At 39.0% G+C, this 22,605-nt stretch overlaps 3 protein-coding genes across 3 annotated transcripts in view; 1 reads left to right on the forward strand and 2 right to left on the reverse strand.

Moving 5' to 3' along the window:
* The first annotated feature begins 2,725 nt into the window (after nt 1-2,725).
* LOC132094736 (interleukin-17D-like) lies at nt 2,726-4,146 on the forward strand. Its single transcript, XM_059499388.1, has 2 exons — nt 2,726-3,229; nt 3,701-4,146. Exons 1-2 carry the CDS (start codon nt 2,922-2,924, stop codon nt 4,020-4,022), a joined length of 630 nt encoding a protein of 209 aa, XP_059355371.1. The 5' UTR covers nt 2,726-2,921; the 3' UTR covers nt 4,023-4,146.
* A 194-nt stretch (nt 4,147-4,340) lies between these two features.
* On the reverse strand, nt 4,341-5,350 carry LOC132095662 (EEF1A lysine methyltransferase 1-like; the record flags this gene model as incomplete). Its single annotated transcript, XM_059500793.1, has 2 exons — nt 4,341-4,849; nt 4,975-5,350. Coding segments are annotated over 2 exons (507 nt in total), but the record flags the coding sequence as incomplete, so codon positions are not given.
* A 2,785-nt stretch (nt 5,351-8,135) lies between these two features.
* The window catches only part of LOC132095269 (exportin-4-like), a 28,952-nt gene continuing 14,482 nt past the window's right edge, over nt 8,136-22,605 (reverse strand). The window contains exons 5-19 of the mRNA XM_059500098.1: nt 22,053-22,227; nt 20,748-20,924; nt 20,327-20,469; nt 20,101-20,246; nt 19,684-19,861; nt 14,588-14,747; nt 14,215-14,384; nt 11,989-12,163; nt 11,568-11,861; nt 11,300-11,480; nt 11,106-11,224; nt 10,853-10,983; nt 10,598-10,715; nt 9,471-9,563; nt 8,136-9,365 (exon numbers count right to left, since the gene is read on the reverse strand). Of these exons, the coding sequence (XP_059356081.1) occupies nt 9,168-9,365; nt 9,471-9,563; nt 10,598-10,715; nt 10,853-10,983; nt 11,106-11,224; nt 11,300-11,480; nt 11,568-11,861; nt 11,989-12,163; nt 14,215-14,384; nt 14,588-14,747; nt 19,684-19,861; nt 20,101-20,246; nt 20,327-20,469; nt 20,748-20,924; nt 22,053-22,227 (2,458 nt within the window). The 3' untranslated portion in view covers nt 8,136-9,167. The remainder of the gene's footprint in view (nt 9,366-9,470; nt 9,564-10,597; nt 10,716-10,852; nt 10,984-11,105; nt 11,225-11,299; nt 11,481-11,567; nt 11,862-11,988; nt 12,164-14,214; nt 14,385-14,587; nt 14,748-19,683; nt 19,862-20,100; nt 20,247-20,326; nt 20,470-20,747; nt 20,925-22,052; nt 22,228-22,605) is intronic.

Genomic DNA, 22,605 nt, shown 5'->3' on the forward strand with positions numbered 1-22,605 from the left:
TTTGAGTATTGAGTTCTATAAGAAAAACTTAAAAGCCATACAGGCTGCGCAGTGTTTAAGGACCTTAATCTGGAATGAAAGACTTTAGGAAATTGGACTGAGGGACTCTGGAAATGTTATAACAATGATGATGGTTGTTTTTTTTAACAGCCTTTTGATTATAGTGGGCAGGCCACAGTGGCCGGCCTTTAACATATTTTCAATCATTAAATCTGGATGTTTACGAATGTTTAGATTGTGGCAAAATTGGACATCTTTATTCACATAATTTGTCGAATAATTCTGGATGTCAACGTACAGATTATAACCATATGAACGTATTTCCTCAACTAGTTCTGGCTGTCAGTGGACGTTTAGATTATGGCCAGATTGAACATCTTTATTCACATTTATGGACCGTTTCTGGATTTTGTTGTAGTTTCAGTCTTTCAATCAATCTTTCTGGCAAAATGACTTCAGAGATCTTTGATGCCAGAAACAATTAGACTTTATTTGAACAAACAAAGCCGAGCGCCTCCTGCAGAAAGGACACTCCAGTTCTGTGGGGTTTCACAGATAATATACCCACATCCCTTCCAAATATGGTCACCTCCTTTAGATTATTTTTGGGTGAGACTTTGTACCAGGTGTCTTTACTGAAATAACATTCTCAGGCCTTGGTTTTCAGGCCTTTGCTACCAAAGTCAACCAAAGTCATACACACAAAGGGAATAAATAATAGTGTACAAATGTAGGCCTATAAGTAAATTGCTTATTTTCTAAATAATAAAATCTTCAACATTGTCAACGGACGTCCAGATTATAGCCTATGAACGTCTGTTCAGTGGACGTTTAGATTATGGCCGGATTGGACATCTTTATTCACGTCATTTATGGACTGTTTCTGGATGTCAACGGACGTCCAGATTATAGCCAGTATGAACGTCTTTTCTGAACTAGTTCTGGCTGTCAGTGGACGTTTAGATTATGGCCAGATTGGACATCTTTATTTGCGTCATTTATGGACTGTTTCTGGATGTCAACGGACGTCCAGATTATAGTCAGTATGAACGTCTTTTCTGAACTAGTTCTGGCTGTCTGTGGACGTTTAGATTATGGCCGGATTGGACATCTTTATTTGCGTCATTTATGGACTGTTTCTGGATGTCAACGGACGTCCAGATTATAGTCAGAATGAACGTCTTTTCTGAACTAGTTCTGGCTGTCTGTGGACGTTTAGATTATGGCCGGATTGGACATCTTTATTGGCGTCATTTATGGACTGTTTCTGGATGTCAACGGACGTCCAGATTATAGTCAGAATGAACGTCTTTTCTGAACTAGTTCTGGCTGTCTGTGGACGTTTAGATTATGGCCGGATTGGACATCTTTATTTGCGTCATTTATGGACTGTTTCTGGATGTCAACGGACGTCCAGATTATAGTCAGTATGAACGTCTTTTCTGAACTAGTTCTGGCTGTCTGTGGACGTTTAGATTATGGCCGGATTGGACATCTTTATTTGCGTCATTTATGGACTGTTTCTGGATGTCAACGGACGTCCAGATTATAGTCAGAATGAACGTCTTTTCTGAACTAGTTCTGGCTGTCAGTGGACGTTTAGATTATGGCCGGATTGGACATCTTTATTCATGTCATTTATGGACTGTTTCTGGATGTCAACGGACGTCCAGATTATAGTCAGTATGAACGTCTTTTCTGAACTACTTCTGGCTGTCAGTGGACGTTTAAATTATGGCCAGATTGGACATAAATTCACAGTGTCATGAATCGACTAATTCTGGCTGTCAATGGACGTTCAAATCATGGCCTGGACGGACGGACGTGATATCAACCTGTTTTGTACGTCCACAGACGTCGCTTGCTCAGTGGGTGGAAATCTCCGTATTTCTCCATCGTTCAAAGTGTGGTTTAGTGAATTGTTTCACGTCATACAACTGGAAAGGATACGGTCCTTGGACTCCAAATCTCACCGCCAATTTCAATTTATATGGCAGCCCTTTGCGGATTTCCTCAAAATCTGAATAATGTATAATTATTGTTCTCTTTGTAACAATTCATGTATGATTAGGTCTTGTTTATATTAGTCCATCCCCCATTGTTTTTGTTTTATATATATGTATTTTGTATGGTTGTTTGATTTCCTTTGTTTTCATTTGTACACCATGTAAAAAGTTGAAAATAAAATATATAAAAAAGAAAAAAAGAAAACACACTGAAGAAGATGAGTTGCTGATGAAGGGCTGGGAGATTTCTTGCCTGAGTAATGTGTGCAATGGTTATCAGTTCAGTGGAATTTCTGATATATGTCATTGTCAAGAAACTAAATTTGCCTGTATTTTGTCGTAGTAGGCCTACTGTATTTTTTTTAGTAGTCCTAAAATACTAATTCATTTCCAGGCATCTTGTATCTAATTTCATTATGCTTTAGCCTACTATATTTTGTAATAATACAGTTTATTCCAAATTATTTATTTTATTCATTTTGAATAAAATTTTATTCAATATTTATTTTCATATTCATTCACTTTTGTACTACAATGATGGGAAAGATGTAAAAATATTAAAGTACACTTTATATATAGCCTTTTCTTTGGCATGTAATAATTCAATCTCTTAAATATATAAAAGGAATACAGATCATTAAAAACAAAACAAACAAAAAAAATATCATAAAAGTGATTTTTTTCCCGCATCAGTTCAAGCAGAGCATGAGCATTATTCAGTATCAAACAGTCCGCCCAATATTTGGAGTCAAGTATCCTGAGCGCATTTACGGGACGGACGGGTGAGCTGCTTTACGCAACAACTGGTGTTGCTTCTGTAGGTCGGTTTATGAGCTTTCCAGAGATTTACTTTATTGTCTTTTCCAGCGATCCCTTCCTGACAGTAAAGCGCGTTTGGACACGGTGAAATCTGAAATGCGCGGTCGGTTTGCGTCAGCGCTTGTGCTGGTGTTGCTGTGGTGTTGCGGCAGCGCGCCGGGTGAACGGGGACAGAAGGTGTCCAGGAGAACACCGAGGACTCGCTCCTGTCTGGACTTACCGGAGGAGATTTTGGAGCAGATGTTCGGGAGGCTCTCGGTCGGGGTTCTCAGCGCGTTTCATCACACCCTGCAGCTCGCGCCTCCAGAGCGACAGAATCTGACCTGTCAATCAGCGTCTCGCCTAGCGCGCGACAAACCGCGCACCCCTGTCAACTTCCTCAGCCTCTCGCCCTGGGCGTACAGGTAGGACCCCAAAACTGAGAAGACTAGGGCGGGAATACGAAGTTGTTTAACCATTTAGTGCTTATGAAGAAAGAATATTTAGAAAGATTTTTGGGGGCTTGGACTAGGTGGGATGAATGCAATGCAGCAACTGGACCCTAACAATACTAACACAAATTTAAATAGTTCATACGTGATCAACAAAATATCATAAAATATAGGCTATTCGTGTGTACGTTAAATAAAAAAAAAAAACATAAGATTTTAATGTCTTCAATTTACGGTTCAGAAAATCAGATTAATTCAATAAACGTAACGCCTGATTCTGACACGTTTTGATGCACCGAATAATAAGAATCATTTAATCGGTAATCATGAAAATGATTCAGTTATAAATCTGTTCGATTGGTCACGACTCCAGTTCTATAAGATTTGATGTCTTGCCTATTTGTCTGCGCGAAAAATAACCTTTTTCGTTATTATTCATCCTAGAATCTCCCATGATCCAGCGAGGTACCCTCGATATCTCCCGGAGGCGTATTGTTTGTGTAAGGGATGCCTGAGCGGGCCGAACGGGGAGGAAAGTGAGCGCCTCCGCAGCACTCCGGTGTTCATGCCGACCGTAATACTGCGCCGGACCGGCTCGTGCGTCGGGGGACGTCGTTCCTACACGGAGAGCTACGTGTCCATCGCCGTGGGTTGTACTTGTGTGCCATTGTTGGAGAAAGACAGAAAAACACATAAGGGAAAGCCAAGCGTGAAAAGAGTATCGTTTACAAATTCCACTACCTTTAGAAAGAATGGACTGAACTGATCCATTTTAGATTTTTTCTCTGTCAGTTTTCTTATTTCCTTGATCTTTTCTTCTAGTTGGTGAAAGGAAAAACTTGACAGAACTTGCTCTCGCAGCTGCAGATTCTAGTCTGCAGGGCCAAGCTGGAAAACTTTCTGTGCCAAAATACATACAAACATTTTCTAATACAAAGTAGGCTACTTTCAGAGATCCAGTCAGCATCATAGTGTTAGATAACCAAATACTGTTCAGATGTATTCAAGAGTACAGAAAATCCCTAGAAATGGTTGTTAAAGGCAAACAATGATATAATTTACAAGAAGACATATTTAGCGTGACTTTGGGTCAGTCCTCCTATTATTACTTTATTAAAACAACAAGAACACTGATATGGCACAAGTCTAGTGTATAGTTCTTTATATACAAATGCATTTCAAACATACACTTCAAGCCCATTTTATACACTGAAACAAAGTAAAACTGTCTGAGATTGTTTGCTTCAATTTTGTGCCGGAAAGCTGGGTGTGCAATTGACAATGCAAGTCAGCCAAAGTATAATCAAAGCCTGATCACAGATCTTGACCAAATCCTTCGCTGTAATATCTGGATCCTGCTATGCACCTCTCGGAGTTAGAGTATTTATCCTTTGAAATAATCATCTGCTGATGTCTGATAGGAAAAGACTATGTTCAAATGTTGTCCAACTGAAAGCCTTTTTCATGAGAGAAGACTTGATTCATAGTTAACATAGCAGCGGAACTCATCGGCCAGATTGTGATTGTGTTTTGGTAAAAAACCGCACATCTTCAAATCCATAAGTTTCCCAGCAAGCTTCTCCATAATAGCTCCTATAAGAATAAACCAAAGGTGAATATGAACAAGACATAAAAGAAGTTCTTCTCAAAAATCTGCAACATATATACATATATACATATACACACACACACACACACACACACACAGCTCCACTTGCCTGGGCAGAGCAGGATTTTGCCCTTAGTGAGGTATTTAACGGTGAGTGCCACCTTGCTCAGACACTCTTCAGACAGATACGGAGGGTCTGCGATGACGATGTCAAAGCTCTGAGGAAGCAGATTCTCAGGCAGACACAGAGGGTTGTTGTAATCATAAAAGTCAAACTCATCTCCATATGCTGCGAAGCGTCGGTCAAACTCCAGCAAAACAGCAGACACACTGTCTGACCTCGTGGAGTCCAACTGTTTCAGCTTCTGATACACACTTGGTGCACTTATACAAGCTATCCTACAAATCAAGAAAAAACATTGGAGTGAAAGGGACAGACGAGAGCAGTAATATAGATTGGGGTCAGTAAGTTTTTTTTTCTTTTTTCAAATAGTATATTCTATCTAAAAATGAATGAACTTATTCAGAAAGGATATAAAGATATGGATAAAAAGTGAGAAAAATCTTTTGAAACTGTAAAAGTGTTTACCATTTCAAATAAATGCCTTTCTTTTGAATGTTATGTTAATCAAAAATTTATTGTGGTTCGATAAATGTTTCTTGAGCACCAAATCAGCATATTAGAATTATTTCTGAAGGATCATGCAAAAGGGTGAGGTCAAGCTGTCAAATTTCACAATAATGTTTATACAAGCTATTCTACAAGCCAGGAAAAAATAATTGAATGAGAGGGGAAACATAATGGAGTAGTAATTTATACTGGGGTCGGTAATTTTTCCTTTTTTCCAAAAAAATAATTAAATGAGTAGTGTTACCCACTCAATGAGATATAAGAACAATTACAAGTAAATATTAATTACATGCCAATGAACGACGTAAAGTGAATGTTTTCGCTCACAGCACAATAAAAAATAAATAAAAAAAACAGTCAGTTGTCGCCTCCTACTGGTGTATTGACCTCTGGTTGGAGGGCCATTATACGAATCACCCGACCGATGTTTTCAACTAACCCGTCCGCAACTCGGACCGCAAAAACAGAAAAAGAAAATATTGTACCCGACCCGCATTTTTTACAAGTAGTAAATGCGTCGCCCCTTTATATTAATTTAATTACTTAAATAGACTATAGCCTACAGCATAATAAGAGTTATGACCGCACACATAAGGCTTGTCGCTTGCATCATGTCGCTTCACGTCGTATTCTCCACCATGTCCCACAGAAAAACTGCTTTTGCATAAAATGCAAAAAGCTCTCTCTGCTTCGCCATCTACAGGTCTTAACCAAGAGTAGTCTATGTATCTATCCACTCGCTATTAAAAGTGCATCTTCTATTTTTCGTGGCCACACTGGCCATGGCTGCTTAACCTGACCGAACAACGCGCGCGCTCTCCAATTTGAGATTGTTGAGGAGGCGTTCGTGCACCAGTCAATAGTTTTGTTGACGTACGACTCAGCCTATCGACTTACGCTTTTATTGCTCTCCTCTAAACTATTGGACATAAGTTAACAGTACGCCTATGGACGTATCAGTGTATTTATTAGACAGGGTCGAATGAAAAAGCGGGACAGATGCTCAATTTGAATGAGGCGGGACAAAGGGTAAAATTGCTGTACAGTAGGCTACAACAAAGCGGGACAGGTGGTCACTCTATTCGCGCCAGTTATTCAGCCAATAAAGTGTAGGCCTATGTATTTCAAAATTGTGTCTAGTACTATATACATTCGTGGCCAAAATTTTTGAGAATTATATAAATATTGGAAATTGGAAAAGTTGCTGCTTAAGTTTTTATAATAGCAATTTGCATATACTCCAGAATGTTATGAAGAGTGATCAGATGAATTGCATAGTCCTTCTTTGCCATGAAAATGAACTTAATCCCAAAAAACCTTTCCACTGCATTTCATTGCTGTCATTAAAGGACCTGCTGAGATCATTTCAGTAATCGTCTTGTTAACTCAGGTGAGAATGTTGACGAGCACAAGGCTGGAAATCATTATGTCAGGCTGATTGGGTTAGAATGGCAGACTTGACATGTTAAAAGGAGGGTGATGCTTGAAATCATTGTTCTTCCATTGTTAACCATGGTGACCTGCAAAGAAACAAGTGCAGCCATCATTGCGTTGCATAAAAATGGCTTCACAGGCGAGGATATTGTGGCTACTAAGATTGCACCTAAATCAACAATTTATAGGATCATCAAGAACTTCAAGGAAAGAGGTTCAATTCTTGTAAAGAAGTCTTCAGGGCGTCCAAGAAAGTCCAGCAAGTGCCAGGATCATCTCCTAAAGAGGATTCAGCTGCGGGATCGGAGTGCCACCAGTGCAGAGCTTGCTCAGGAATGGCAGCAGGCAGGTGTGAGCGCATCTGCACGCACAGTGATGCCAAGACTTTTGGAAGATGGCCTGGTGTCAAGAAGGGCAGCAAAGAAGCCACTTCTCTCCAAAAAAAACATCAGGGACAGATTGATCTTCTGCAGAAAGTATAGTGAATGGACTGCTGAGGACTGGGGCAAAGTCATATTCTCCGATGAAGCCCCTTTCCGATTGTTTGGGGCATCTGGAAAAAGGCTTGTCCGGAGAAGAAAAGGTGAGCACTACGATCAGTCCTGTGTCGTGCCAACAGTAAAGCATCCTGACACCATTCATGTGTGGGGTTGCTTCTCATCCAAGGGAGTGGGCTCACTCACAATTCTGCCCAAAAACACAGCCATTAATAAAGAATGGTACCAAAACACCCTCCAACAGCAACTTCTTCCAACAATCCAACAACAGTTTGGTGAAGAACAATGCATTTTCCAGCACGATGGAGCACCAGCCATAAGGCAAAAGTGATAACTAAGTGGTTTGGGACCAGAATGTTGAAATTTTGGGTCCATGGCCTGGAAACTCCCCAGATCTTAATCCCATTGAGAACTTGTGGTCAATCCTCAAGAGGCAGGTTGACAAACAAAAACCCACTAATTCTGACAAACTCCAAGAAGTGATTATGAAAGAATGGGTTGCATTCAAACATGATGCTAACGGTCGCAAAACATACTTAACACAAACGTAACTTACCTACCTAACCAATGTACTACGGCGTTACGGTGTAACTTAGCAGCTTCACACGTGTTTGCAGTAAGGTGGCCGAGCGAGTACAATCGCAGTAACGTTAAAACAGTAACATTAAAACAGACAACATATTGAAAATATAGACCAAGAAAGACCACTCACTTTTTAGAACAAGTTTATATACACTTTACAGATCATTTCAGGCATTCCAAAATAACAATTAGTGCTTTGAAAATGGAAATAAAGACCATCAAATGCCCTGAATAAAACAGCTGACATCCCTATCATAATTTTTGGTATTTTATTGCTACAGCAACGTCGACTGTTCCACTATTCTGAGTTTGTGTGCGTGCGCGCTAGTGAAAGTGGAACACTGCAAGTTATTTTTGAAAAACCAAACCTCATTGGGAACATCAGGCCATCATAATTCAACAGACCTGTATTTTTGTTGAGAAGGCTTTCAGTGATGCTGCTGCAATCAGGCAGAAATGACAATGGCAAAGAGTAAAACTACAATCATTCAAATCAATCAAAATGAAAAAAAATTATAACTAGCCCCTTGTCTTCCTGTTGAACTTGTATAACAATAAAAAATAATAATAATCAGAAATTTCCATCAGCTATAATCTTATAAAAAACCTTTCAGTCCTTTTAAACATTTTCATTTTTTGTCTTTTTTGAAAATATATATACAACCTTAAACACAAAAGTGATTTGGTTTTCCGAAAGGGCCTTTCTGCAATTAAAGTTTCATTGGGAAAGGCTTATTTGTCATCAAGGCAACCACAGCTCACAATCCTAGTTACCATGATAGCAGTATGACACTGTTCTATTCGTCGCTGTAGACACAGCTGGATCAGAGCCGTGAGAAACCACATACAAAGGCACTCGAGGAGAAGCGTCTGCAAAAGACTTGTGTGTTTGTGTCTAAAAGGGGAAGGAAGGGGTCAGTTTTCAGAAAGATCTCCCCTCTGCATTTCATAAACGTTCATCTGAGGAGCTCTCTGGGGGAAAGTAAACAACGGACAGATCAGACTGAGACGATCACGACCAACCGTCCCCTCACAGCCTTCGCCAGCCTCTCCCAGAGGCGTCTCAATCTCCATGGTTTGGCATTGTGAAAGGCTTCTCTGAGTGGTAGAGGGGGTGGAGAGGGAACGCTGTTGTGGACAGTTGCTGGAGGAAGTGGCTTATTTGACACACAGAAGCCCCCCCACATTGGCAACAAACTCCTCCAGGCTCTTCAGGAAGGCCACCTTCTGCTTGCGGTCCATGGTTGGCGGCGTGCTGCTGGCAGTGAGGCTGTTAAACGCGTCCGCCAGCCGCTGGTAGATCACAGCGTCCCTCTGATTGGAGAGCAGTGTCTCCACCAGCTCTGAATACTCCGCCTGAGACAAACACCATCACTTATCAAACACCACATCGACTGCTAATGCGTTACAAGATCATGCATTTCGTTCAGTTCAAATTCATATTGTAAGCATAAAACGTACCTGGTGAAGGCACACTAGTGTATAGAGCGCTTCTCCAGCTGCCACGGTCATCTCAGTGTTGTGTTTCTGGAGAACAAGCATGTCAAACACCAGCTATTGCAGGAAGACAGAGTGACAGAGAGATGCACATTATTAAATCAACATTTTATACATGTGTATTAATCCCAGACATTTACATATTACAAGGAAGGTTAGTGACATTAGCACATTTTACCATTCTGAGATCACAGACACCAGCCAATAGCTCAATTAATTCTGACAAGAAAATAATACTGAAGTATTTGTCATCCCTTTTACGGAGTCCATATCTACGGACTATGGATGCCCGTTTCTGCCACTTAAGAAATAAAAAAAGGTAATTGCGACACTTAATTGCACAATTCTGACTTTTTTTCCTTGCAATTGCAAATTAACATCTACCAATTCTGATTTTTTTTTATCATCATAATTGCGATAAACTCATTATTCTGAGAAAAAAAAAGTCAGAACTGTGAGAAGTCGCAATTACCTTTTTCTTTTTTTTTTTCAGTGGCAGAATTTGTGTATTTCAGTAAATATGATGTAAAACGTGTTTATTTTTCATGCTGAGTTGCATTTAAATGTTCTCTTTTGTCATTGTATTATGTACTCTGTTCAAAAGTTTGGGGTCAGTAAGATTTTTGTTTTTGAAAAAAAAAAAATTATTCAACAAGGATTCATTTAATTGATCAAAAGTGACAGTAAAAGACATTTTAAATTTTTCAAAAAATGCTGAACTTCCTATTAAAGAATCCTGAAAATACATCAGTTTCCACAAAAAATATTAAGCAGCATTTTAAGGAGTGATAAAAACAATGTTTCTTGAGTGCCAAATTGGCATACTATTATAGTTCCTGAGTTATGACTGCTAAATTTCTATTTGTAATATAATACATTAAAATAGAAAATCATGTTTTTAAAATTGTAACAATATTTGCAAATATAACTATTTTTGATCAAATAAATGCAGCCTTGGAAAGCTGAAGTGACTTCTTTCAAACAAGCATAACCTTACCAGGCCCAAAATTGTGAACTTGTGAATGGCAACACACGTCGCCTGTAAAAAACCCACAGCAGTTGACCCCTGGTTTAAACATCATGTGACTCACTTTAAGGAAATGTCGTGTGGCAATAAATAGAGGTGTGTCCTTTTCCTGTGTCTTGGCGCACTGCTCAGCCAATGGGGATAGAGCCTCCAGACAGAGCTGACTGATCTCGGAGCTCATCCTGCAGTGTGTGTTAAGGAAAAACACTAGGCCATACCCACCATTATTCAACAACAAAAGCTCTCAACAAGGAAATTAAACACGATATGCTTAGCAGACACAGACTTTAAATAATGTAACACTAACGATAGAGGATACGAGGTCATGCCATGCTCCAGGGAGCACATGAGACTTTTGAAGAGCTCTTCAGGCAGCTGAGGGATCTTCTCTGGGAAAATCTCACAGATGAAGGTGATGAGCTTATAATACTGGTTACACAGAGAAGGGAACTGGGTACAAGAGAAAGAAAGTGTGTCAATACTGCACCACACCTTTTTACTTTAAGCATCAGACAGAGTTTGCAGAGTAAGATCTTCAATGAATCAATTTCAAAATCCAGCTCAAATTTTACCTTAAGCAAGTCCTGAGACATGAGGGGCAACACAATATTGACCCCATACAGCACAACATCAGCTGCTGAGACGGCCCGTCCAGCACCAGAGCTCTGCTCCTGCCCGCGGAACACCTCATCTGCACAAAAACACGGTTCCTCCTCATCTCTCATGTAAACGCTCACAAGCTATGATGCAAATGAGGTGAATATACCAGTGTCACTGAAGTCAATGAACTCTTTGGAGAGCAGGTTGGTGAGGAGCTCCATGATGAGCAGAAGGTCCTGGTACTGGTCCTCCTCTGCGGCCACATCGAGTCTCTTGCGACCCAGATTGTTCTTGGAGTAAACCTGCAGCAGCGTCAAGCACACCTCGTACAGTTTCATAGACTTGGTCTGTGGAGAGACAGAGACGCGGTGCGTTGAAAAACATATTTAGGATGTGTGATCACATCGGAATCATTTCAAATGCTAGTGTCTTACTTCGCCCAAGTAGCAGATTTGTTTGTGGGCCACTTCCACAAACACCTCGATGATGAGGTTGACCGTTTCTGGTGAGTTTCTGTAGACCTCCATGAGGCCGATGCAGCTGGACAGGAAGTCCATGAGGAAGCTGAAGAGAGATGCCACATTGTCGATCTGCGTAGCTTCTGCTATGCCGCATAGAGCTTCCAGAGTGGCAACGATCTCCTGCTTCACGGCTTCCTCTTGACAGATCTGGGCAAAGTTCTCTTGGTTAATGAGGTTGAGGAAGCGCTGCTGGAGTGGATGCAGTACCTGCAGTGCACAGACAGAAGGAGAGAAAGACAGAGTTACAGGGCCATGCTTCATAAACGTTTTTTTTTTTTACTGCATTTTAATGCTTGATCTTTTAAATGTATGTCTATAATCATTTTCTGCTCACCTCTGCCCAGTATTGCTGTTTGGTATCAGAATCCATATGAGCAAAGCCGCCCAGGACCAGGGCTTTCATTAGAGTCCGCTGGACTGAGCTGGACAGCATGTGTAAGGGAGGGCTGCGACTGGCAAACTGCTTGGCCAAATTCCACCAGTTCTCACACTGCACAACAATATTGGCCCTGAACCGTCAGAGGAAAGAGTTGAGAAACACAAATGAACAAGCCTTATATCAGAAGGGTACATGTTACTGAAAGGTTAATGGAATCTTTCACTCACTCATGACATTTCAGACCTGCATAACATTCAAATTTGTTGCATCACTATTATCTTTGAGAGATGCAAGAGTTTGATTTGACCAAGTTTGAACATGCACATAAACTACAGTCTAAAAGTTTGGGGTCAGTAAGATTTTTGTTTTAACCATACTGTTATTTTATCAAATATGGCAGTCAAGAAAATTACAACCTTGCAAAGGATTTATATTTCAAATAAATTGTTTATTTTGAACTACTGCAGGAATCCTAAAATAATACCTCTTTTTTCACAAAAATAGTAAAAGGAACAACTGTTTTCAACCTTGATAATAAATGTTTCCTGAGCATCAAATTATCATATTAAAATGATTTCTGAATGATCATGTGACACTGAAGACTGGAGTAATGATGCTGAAAATTCAGCTTTGCCATCACAGGAATAAATATGTGACCCGGGACCAAAAATACTTTAAATTCGTAAATTGCTTGGACATATTTTTAGCAATAGCCAAAAAAAACATTGTATGGGTCAAAATTATCAATTTTTCTTTCATGTCAAAAATCATTAGGATATTAAGCAAAGATCATGTTCCAAGAAGATATTTGGTAAATTTATTACTGTAAGTATATCAAAACTTAATTTTTGATTAGTAATATGCATTGCTAAGAATACGTTTGGACAACATTAAAGATGATTTTCTCAATATTTAAATTTTTTTTTTTGCACCCTCAGATTCCAGATTTTCAAATAGTTGTATCTCGGCCGAATATTGTCCTGTCTTAAACCATACATTAAAGGAAAGCTTATTTATTCAGATTATGTATAAATCTCAATTTTGAATTTACACTTAAGAAGTTTTAGGAGGATTTGTTGTCCAGGGTCACATATATTTAAAATATATTAAAATAGAAAACACTGTAGTCATTTTAAATTGTACAAATATTTAACAATATTACAATTTTTACAGTATATTGCTGTTTTTATGTTTAATATATATATATATATATATATATATATATATATATATATATATATATATATATATATATATATATATATATATATATATATATATATATATATATATATATATATATATATATATATATATATATATATATATATATATATATATATATATATATATATATATGTGCTTTTTCAAAAACATAAAAAAATGATTCTACTGCCCCAAACTTTTTATTTGTAGTGTATGTGAATCTGAGAGTTACAGTGGAGGAAATGATTGATTGCAGAAAATGACTAACAGATAGTTCAGCCAAAAATGTAAAATCTGTCATCACTTATTTACCCTCAAGTTGTTCCGAACCTGTATGAATCTACTGAATATAAAATAGGATATTCTAAATAATTTGTAACTAAATAGTTTCTTGTTGCTTTACCTATATACCTCAAAATATCTTCTTTTGTATTCAACAGAAGAAAAAAATTATACAGGTTTGGTACAAATTGAAGACGAGTAAAAAATGACCCAATTTAAATTTTTAGGTGACCTAAGCCTTTAAATATCAGTCTATTCCTTTACACAAAGCAATCACACGACTGTAGAAGAATATGAAGTAGTTGCCTTGCCTCATATAACCATCACTTTCATGGTGCTTTTTTGTGCTTGACATTGCCTAATCATTATTTGCTTTGATTTTATGGAACACACACCACTCTTTATTATTCTATAAGATTTGCATTGATGCACAGTGCCATTTACTGTTCATTTAAATGTATTAATGTAGCATTATAAGTTGAGAAATCACAATGCAATAGCACAACTCCACCAGCAGGCGGGGCACATTAAAAGCATTTGGTCTTGTATCAACTGACAGTATATGAAGACATCAGCGCAGACCTCTGGCCTCTTTGTGCCTGTCAGTGAGCAGCTGTCCTGCAGGGCGTTAAGCTCAATACTTAGCCCTCACTGATGCCCACAGACGCATTACTCCAGCAAGCAGACACAAACCTCTCTCTCTTCTCCACCAGAGTCACCAGCAGCTCCACAGTGTCATTAGCCAGCTCTGGCTCAGAGCTCCACACCGACAGATTATTGATCACTTTTTCCAACAGATATCCCACAATCCACTGTGCTCCCTCCGTGTCCGCTCCAAATGCTGTGCTGAGAGGCATACTGATCTGAGGGAGAGAGGTAAAAGACAAAAGACAAACATTCAGAGGAAGAGTCGAAGGGAATAAAGCGTCACATAGGTCTAGGTTCGGTTCTAGGAATTTGTGTGTGATTTTTGAATAAAGCCAAAACGGAAACAAACTGAAGGCTTCATTCGGACTCATGCCTGCTGCTTCCACACGATGATTGTAATCTCATTTTGTTAACTCACTTGGCTGTAGAGTTTCTCGTCCACCAACAGGTATGTCTTGGCCCAGCGCCTGAGAAACCAGACAATGTCTTTGCCCATCTGAGGACTCAGGAGCTCAGTCAGACTCGCTCGTGTAGCCCGAGACTCCACCTCTGAGGTTCTTAGCACCGCTGATAACAACCTGTGACAGAGAGATACAGAGACATGGGAGTGCAATCCAGCTGCATTTATATGAAGCAATGTCCTGCCAGAGGAACAATCTGAAATAGAATTTGGCAGTCTGTTGTTTACAGGAAAATGCAGAGAGAAGAAAAACAAGGGTGAGAAATGGCAGAAGGGATGGAAGAGAGTTCATGGCGGTTCTGTCTAGATGCACAGAGACTCAACAAAGGCCCACAATAACAAACTCTATCATTCTTTCACACCTCTACTTGTAAAGAAAGAGGACAAGAAAGGGATCACAGCAGCTTACCATCCTGGAAGAGCCATATCCCACACACACCGCGGAGTGCAGCACCATTTAAAGTTTCACATTGTTTGTAAAGATAAAACCTCACTGACATTTGGGAGCTGCGGGGTCGGTGACTGTTATTGGGAAACACAATCCCTTGGCCCACTGTCTTTCCAAATCCTCTACAGTCCACCCGCTTTTCCCCATCCATCACCAGCCTACTGTCTCTCCAACATCACCCCCATTCACATTCTTCATCCCTCCCCTACTCATCATCTCAGCGTCCTTCCAGTCTTTCAATCCTCACTTCTATCCAATTCCACAGTTTTGGAATAACATCATCCATTAAACCCAAATCAGATTACAGGCAGATTTTTGCAGACAATACCACTACCACAACAACAAGACAACATGTATTTATTTATACATGTATTATTCAAATTAATATTTATTATAATATAAAATCGTATTAATATACAACTACTAACATTATTAGCAGTAATGTTACTACTATTATTTTTTATAATAAAAATAACAAGTACTTTAAAATTTTAAATACATTTTATTTGGTATATAAAATAATTTATTTTATTAATTATTACCGTTTAAATATATATATATATATAAAAATATATATATAAAAAAACCTTTAAAAATAGAAACTAAAAAATCAATTAACTTGGAAATAGCTTCTGAACACATGCACGACTCCGGGCCCCTAGTGCTCCCCTCTGACCCTGGGCTCTGAGCGGCACCTGGTCTGGCTCTAATTGAATAATGCTTGGGGAGTGGTGCTGCAGCATTGGCTGGCGCCGGGGCTGGGGCCACTTGAGGGCTGCTGTTCGCGTGGCAGGCCTAGCTGGGCGCGTGCCAGGGCATTCCCCACTGGGCAAACGAACTGCAGACCACGCTACACCACGCCTGCTCTCTCCAGCAGCAATTTGGAGTGATACATTTTAAACAAGTCATTTTCCTGTAGGCAGATTGATCAGCACCTGGCCACTTACCACTACATCTGGAAAAAGGTATTTATCAGACAACCAGATGTTAAAAGATACACTAGCAATCAAATTCTTACGATCAGCAGGATTTATGATCTTTTGTTCATGAATTCTGCATTTATTGGATTAAAAATTCTGTGAAAACTGTAATATTGATAAATAATTATTTGAATAACACTTTTTAAGATTTATTAAAATAGAAATTGAATTTATTCCTGTGATGACAAAGCTGAATTTTAAGTCTCTCAAACCATGAATAGTCTGCTGCAAAATGTCTTGACCTCAAAAAAATTCTAACAAAATGTTTCTCAGTGGTTAACAGTAGTATCAAATGTACTTAAAAACATACTAAAAGTTTACCAAAGTTTGACTCCAAGAAAGGCCCCATTTTCAAAATGGCAGCCGCCAGGTCCTTAAAATGACCATTACTCCTTTGTATTCCTCCTAGACCAGAAATATTGGTGCCTGATACATGTTTTGCCCATGTAATATTCTAATTAGCATATTTGCATGATAGATAAGTGATTACAAGTCCAATTATATATTAAAGCAATTGGTTACAAGCATATTTATGGAAAAAATATGTACAATCTCCCTTAAGTACAGGTACATGTAATTTAATTTAAAAAAGCAATTTTTTTTTTCTAGATTCATTGCACACAAACTGAAATATTTAAAGAGTTTTTTTGTTTAAGTTCTGACGGTTACGACTTACAGCTTCAGTATCTCAAAAAAGATCAATCAAAAAAAGATTTACAAAACAGAAATGTTCAAGATCTCCAAAGTCGGTTTAATTATGCACTCAATACTTGGTTGGGGCTCCTTTTACAATTACTGTGTGTGGCACTGCAGGTTGCTTTGATGGGGCCTTCAGTTACTTATCTTCCCCTTCACAATACCACATAGATTCTCTGTGAGGTTCAGGTCAAGTGAGTTGGCTGGCCAATCAAGCAAAGTAATATCATGGTCATCAAATCACTTGGAAGTGGTTTTGGCACTGTGGGTAGGTTGTCAGGGTTTTGCACTGTCACTTTGTTTTATGTGTCTAGTGTCAGCACATGGCCTTGTTAATCGTTTTCTTAGCCATGTGCTTCTTTAGCCCTTCCTCCTTGTTTCCTTTTAGCCTGGTTAGTCTTATTGTGCTCACCTATCCCTCATGTATTTTTCTCCCTATTTATAGTGCCCCTTACCCTTTTGTGTTTGCTGGTTCATGGAAATCTGGAAATCATGGAAATCATTCTCACCTCCTCTGTCTCTGTCTGTGGCTGAATATGTGTCCGTGTCTCCTTGTGTCTTGTGAAGTGATGTGACATACAGCCAAATATGGTGACCCATACTCGGAATTTGTGCTCTGCATTTAACCCATCCAAAGTGCACACACACAGAGCAGTGAACACACACACACACACACACACCCGGAGCAGTGGGCAGCCATTTATGCTGCGGCCCCCGGGGAGCAGTTGGGGGTTCAGTGCCTTGCTCAAGGGCACCTCAGTCGTGGTATTGAGGGTGGAGAGAGTACTGTACATGCACTCCCCCCACCCACAATTCCTGCCGGCACGAGACTCGAACTCACAACCTTTCGATTGCAAGTCCGACTCTCTAACCATTAGGCCACAACTTCCCCCAATGCCCTTGTCTAGTCCTTGTAGTTCTATGTTTTTGCCCCTTTATTTAGTAATTTGTTTGTTCTTGCTTTTGGCTTTTATTTGTAATATTTATTTAGTTTTTCTAGTCTTGATTCTTGGTTTTGTTTGATTATTCTATAAGTTGGTTAAATTGGTAATTTCTTATTTAACCTTTTATTAGTTCATTGGCTTATATCTTTCCTTGTCTTGAGTTTAATTTGTGTTTTTGTGGAGCTTTGTCCTGTCTTGTGTTCGAGTTCCTGACCTGTCCCTGTGTGTCCTGCCCTGGTTCTACCTACCTGGCACTTGGTCTATTTCAGAGTCAGTGGTCAACAAGTGTCTGAGTTCTGTTCTATGGTGCCTTGTGTGGTCTTCTCCATCAGCCTGGTTTTGCTGCCCCCTCGGTTGCCAAGTACTCTGCCAGTTGTTTCCTGAAGCTTTCCCAGTGGCCTCACCTAGCTGTTCCTGTTGTTCCTACCACACTTTTTCCTTCCAGTCAACTTTCTATAAATATATTTTGATACAGCACTCTGTGAACACCCAGCCCTTTCAGCAATGACCTTCTGTGGCTTACCCTCCTTGTGGAGGATGTTGATGATTGTCTTCTGGACAACTGTCAAGTCAGTAGTCCTCCTCATAATTGTGGTTGCGTGTTTTGAACTAGCCCAGGAGGTACCCAGTATTTATACTCATAATTAATAAAACTAATCAAGTTCAAAATGGAATATTCTTTTTTTTGAGATACTGATTTTTTTTATTTTCCTAAGCTGTAAATCGTAACAAACAGAATTAAAACAAAAAACTCTTGAAATATTTATTTTTGTGTGCGAGTCTAGAATATACAAAAGTACTTTTTTGAATTAAATTACAAAAAATAAAGAGCTTTTTTTTTTTTTTTTTTTTTTTTTAAGTAGTCAAGGATGAATTTTGTTTGAGCAAAATGGTATACACTGTGCTGTCAACAACATTACAATGAGTCAAGCAAAATCAAATGTCAGTATTCTCTTCTACCATCTTCTGAATTGCTGAAAATTGTGAATTTAGTTTTGTTGGGTTTAGTATAATGCCACCTTTATACTCAAAAACATCTATTGACGATGCATTACATATGTTTTACCTTATTAAAATTGAAATGAGTGACCATTTTAGAGGTTTCACACACAGGCCTCTGTTCGGGCTAATACAGGGTTGTTTATGATCAAAGTTATACAGCTCCAATTTAAGTTACTTTTGGGTGCAATAACTTTTACATTGATTGTAAAGTCTGTGTTTTAGCAAAAACCTGGTACTGAGTAGGAGTAGGCTAAACATGACATAGGCTAAAGTGTTTACATCTGCTTCACCCCAAACAATGATAAAACCTTACAGTATTCTCACAAAATCATGTATTCCATAAGTATGTAATAATGTCAGTGCAATTTAGACAAGTCCAATGGATTCATAAACCCAGATAACATGGGGTTAGACACCAAGATTACTTGACTAAGTCAAATAATGAAGGAGTTAGTATATTTTAAGGGCTCCCTGCCCATCTTGGACACCATTACACCTTTCTAGTGGTCAAACTTTGGTAAACTTTTAGTATGTTATTAAGGACACATAATACTACAAAAAACAGCTGAGAAACCTTTTGTTAGAATTTGTTTAGGGTTAGGTGTTTTATTTTCATATATGCAGCTGCCTAGAAGTGCCACCATCACATTTCATGTCTGTTCCGTTTAAAAGTTATTCACAGAAAGTTAATTATATTTAGCCAAGTTCAACACCCAACTATATTTTCCACCATTTTCAGTTGTATGGAAAACATCCTTTCACAAACTCCTCCTACATCTTTGTGGTTTGTGGATGCCGATATCCTAGCACAATGCCCTGAATGCACAAGAATCAGCTTGAAAGCATCTGGTCTACTTGTAAAAGTGTTGTAAAAAGGACAAAAATTAAATAAAATTAAAACAATAATGCATGAAAAATGTATATGGAACAGTAAATTACAGAGTAATGACACACAGTCACATGTATACTGAGAGGTCTCTCTACCTGATCACTGAGTCTGTCCTGTTGCATCCAGGGATGGAGGTGGCCCTCTCTCCAGGAGAGCCCAGCAGCTGCAGTGTAGTGTTGATATCCACCTCAGTCGAGTGTTTGATAGAGTACTCCATCACTTCTGAAGGTATCAATGGTGTTTCACCCTGAGGGTCATCAGCCAAGAGGTAACCTGTTAAAACACCAAATACTTCAATACAACGACAAAAAGCAGCTTGCATGAGTGGAGAAGTGCCTCCAAATAGTCAAAAATAAAGTCCAGTTGCATATGACTTACAGATAACAATGATCTTGATGAATGGAAATCTCCACAGACATACGAGGTTAAACATGCTACTCGCATTTGTGGGTGAAAAGGAATGACATGAGGTCAGTAAATGATGACAATGTCCCTTTTAGAATGACACAGACCTGACACTAATATGAGCCAATGAATGTCTTCATAAAGGTCATCTAGAACTTTCCGGTCCACCGTGCCCGGGTCTGCAGAGGCCATGAGGTGCTGTTGGTGTCTCTGGAGTTGCCCGTGAAGCCGTGTGACTCGGTCCTCCAGCAAACTGAAAACAGAGCAGAAATGTAAGGCTCACAGTGGTTGTTTATTACAGCGGTTTCTCTGAAGTGATTTGTTTGTCTGTACCCTGTGAGCAGAGGTATACAGTGGTCTGCAGCGATGCGGCCCAACATGCCGATACTGGCCAGCTGATCTGAGAACAGCTCTCGGTCGTCCTCCTGTAATTCGTTTATTTCTTCCTCGTCATGAGAAGCGACACCATTAGCAGTCTAAAAAGTAAAAAAAAAAGAATTCGATCGAATGCTCTGGAACGACTGTTACTTTGGCAGACGATTCTTTGAAAGGAAACTGTTTTAGACATTTGCTGTGCTTCATGCTTTTCCATTTTAACTATGATGAAAAGCAAACCGCAAAGTCAACAAATTTTTTTTCAAGAAAAGCAACAAATTACCAACAAATTGGTAAGCCAGCAACATTATGACAATGTTAACATATCAGATTTAACATGGTTAGAAATATGCGTTTGAATGTGAAGGTAGATCCTGACCAGGTTTCTTGTGCCGTCGGGAGCGGCGAGGTGACACTGGATGTAGGAGTTGAAGACTTGCACGGCCGGCTGGACAAAGCAGCCCCGAGGGAAGTGCTCGTCCTCCTGCACAAGCGTCAGCCAGGACTCCAGCAGCTTATCATATGCCTCCATGTACACCATGTCATCCTTATCCAACTACAGGAAAAGAGACATGCGTGACTATCCTAATCCTGTCACATGCACATACACACATCCCTTCTTTTAATAATCGATGCGGTTTGCTCCCCCCAGTATATATTACAATGTTATCCTGATGTTAAATAATTAATAAAGTGTAAATAACATTTTAATAGTACTTAAACGATAATAATAATAATTTAATAACACACTGACATTAGCTATGTTTCCATCCACCAACAGTATATTATATATGCTTATTTTGGGATGTCGCATTAAAAAATTCTGGATGGATTCTAAAATTGGTACTTTTATTCGGTAAGAAGACATGCACATAAACAACAATTGAAACACTTTAACCGAATTCCTTAATGTGCATCAAAAAAGACATGTGACTTTGCGATGGGATAGCATAAAACTGGACCAACCAACGGAGCGATCTCATTTTCATTGTTATAATTAACTCCTAGAACTGCGTTCCCAAACAGCAGGCTGCAAGCTACAAGTTTTGTATGCGCACTCTGAAGCTCGTAATTTATTGCATACAAAAAAATATTAAATATAGCAAAAATTTTCTAATATACACTACTATTCATAAGTATGAAGGAAATTAATAATTTTATTCCTTAAAGAATGCAATAAATTGATCAAACATGACAAATACTTGTAAGATAATAAATGTTTTGCTATTTCAAATAAGTGTTCTGTTCTTTTAAATGTTCTATACTTTTTTGTTTAAAAAAAAAAAAAAAAGCATCACGGATTATGCGAAGGCTGGAGTAAACGCTGCTGAAAATCCGATTTGCTATCACAGGAATATATTGAGTTTTAAAATAGAATTTTTTTTATTTGAATTTTTCCCCTCCCACAATATCAGTTATTACCCTATTTTTATAGAGCATAAGTGACTTCTTTCAAAAACAATAAAAACTTCAACCCCAAATAAATAACTTTATGGAATTAAATTAGTGCCAATACCCTGGTTTAATGGTTTTATTTTTCTATTAAACATAATAAAATGTCTGCTGCAACAAAGCAGATCTCGCTATATATACATAAAAAAGAATAACGAGTTTGACATTCATAGACCTCAGCTACTCTGTTAAGTGTGGTTGTGGTCTGCTGTGGTACAAATGCAGTACTAACCACCTCCTCCAGGGCGGCGCTGCGACCAAACGAGCACGTGAGCAGTGTGAGGCAGTTAATGAAAGAGGCAAAGAGCTCATTTGGGAGAGCCGTCAGAACACTTCGAGGAAATGTGCTGATGAGGTTACTGATGATGTTGGAGATGCCTACAGCCTCAGAGTCTTCAATCTCAATCCTGTAACAGGGTAAAAGACAGTTAAGAACAAATAATAACAGTGGCAGGCCAGTCCCTTAAAGGATCATACAACAACTAACCTTCATCATCTGGGTCTATCTCGTAGCATGTGATACTGTGTAAACCTGCAATGGCCCAGAGTGCACGTATGGTATGGCCTAAATGTTTATCGACTGGAATTCAACATTCGTGGTCTAGCTCTCCTGAAAATATTTGTCTAGAAGCACAAATACCTCAGTTGCTGTAAAGGGAGACTTAAAGATCTCAACCCCAACACCAAACTGCTGTTGTGTCGGCACCCTACCTGGTTTCTGGGAACACAGGGTTTTTTTCCTTCTTTAGTTTTGGAAGAGCACTCGAGGTCTGCCTTTCTTTATG

This window comes from Carassius carassius, chromosome 19, assembly GCF_963082965.1.
Source record: "Carassius carassius chromosome 19, fCarCar2.1, whole genome shotgun sequence".
In the NCBI taxonomy this organism is placed as follows: domain Eukaryota; kingdom Metazoa; phylum Chordata; class Actinopteri; order Cypriniformes; family Cyprinidae; genus Carassius; species Carassius carassius.

What these genes read in the sequence shown, in the direction of transcription:
- LOC132094736 (XM_059499388.1), top strand. Translation starts at nt 2,922, where the DNA reads ATGCGCGGTCGGTTTGCGTCAGCGCTTGTGCTGGTGTTGCTGTGGTGT. An exon ending in CTCTCGCCCTGGGCGTACAG is followed by an intron (nt 3,230 to 3,700) that starts GTAGGACCCCAA and finishes TATTCATCCTAG; the next exon opens with AATCTCCCATGATCCAGCGA.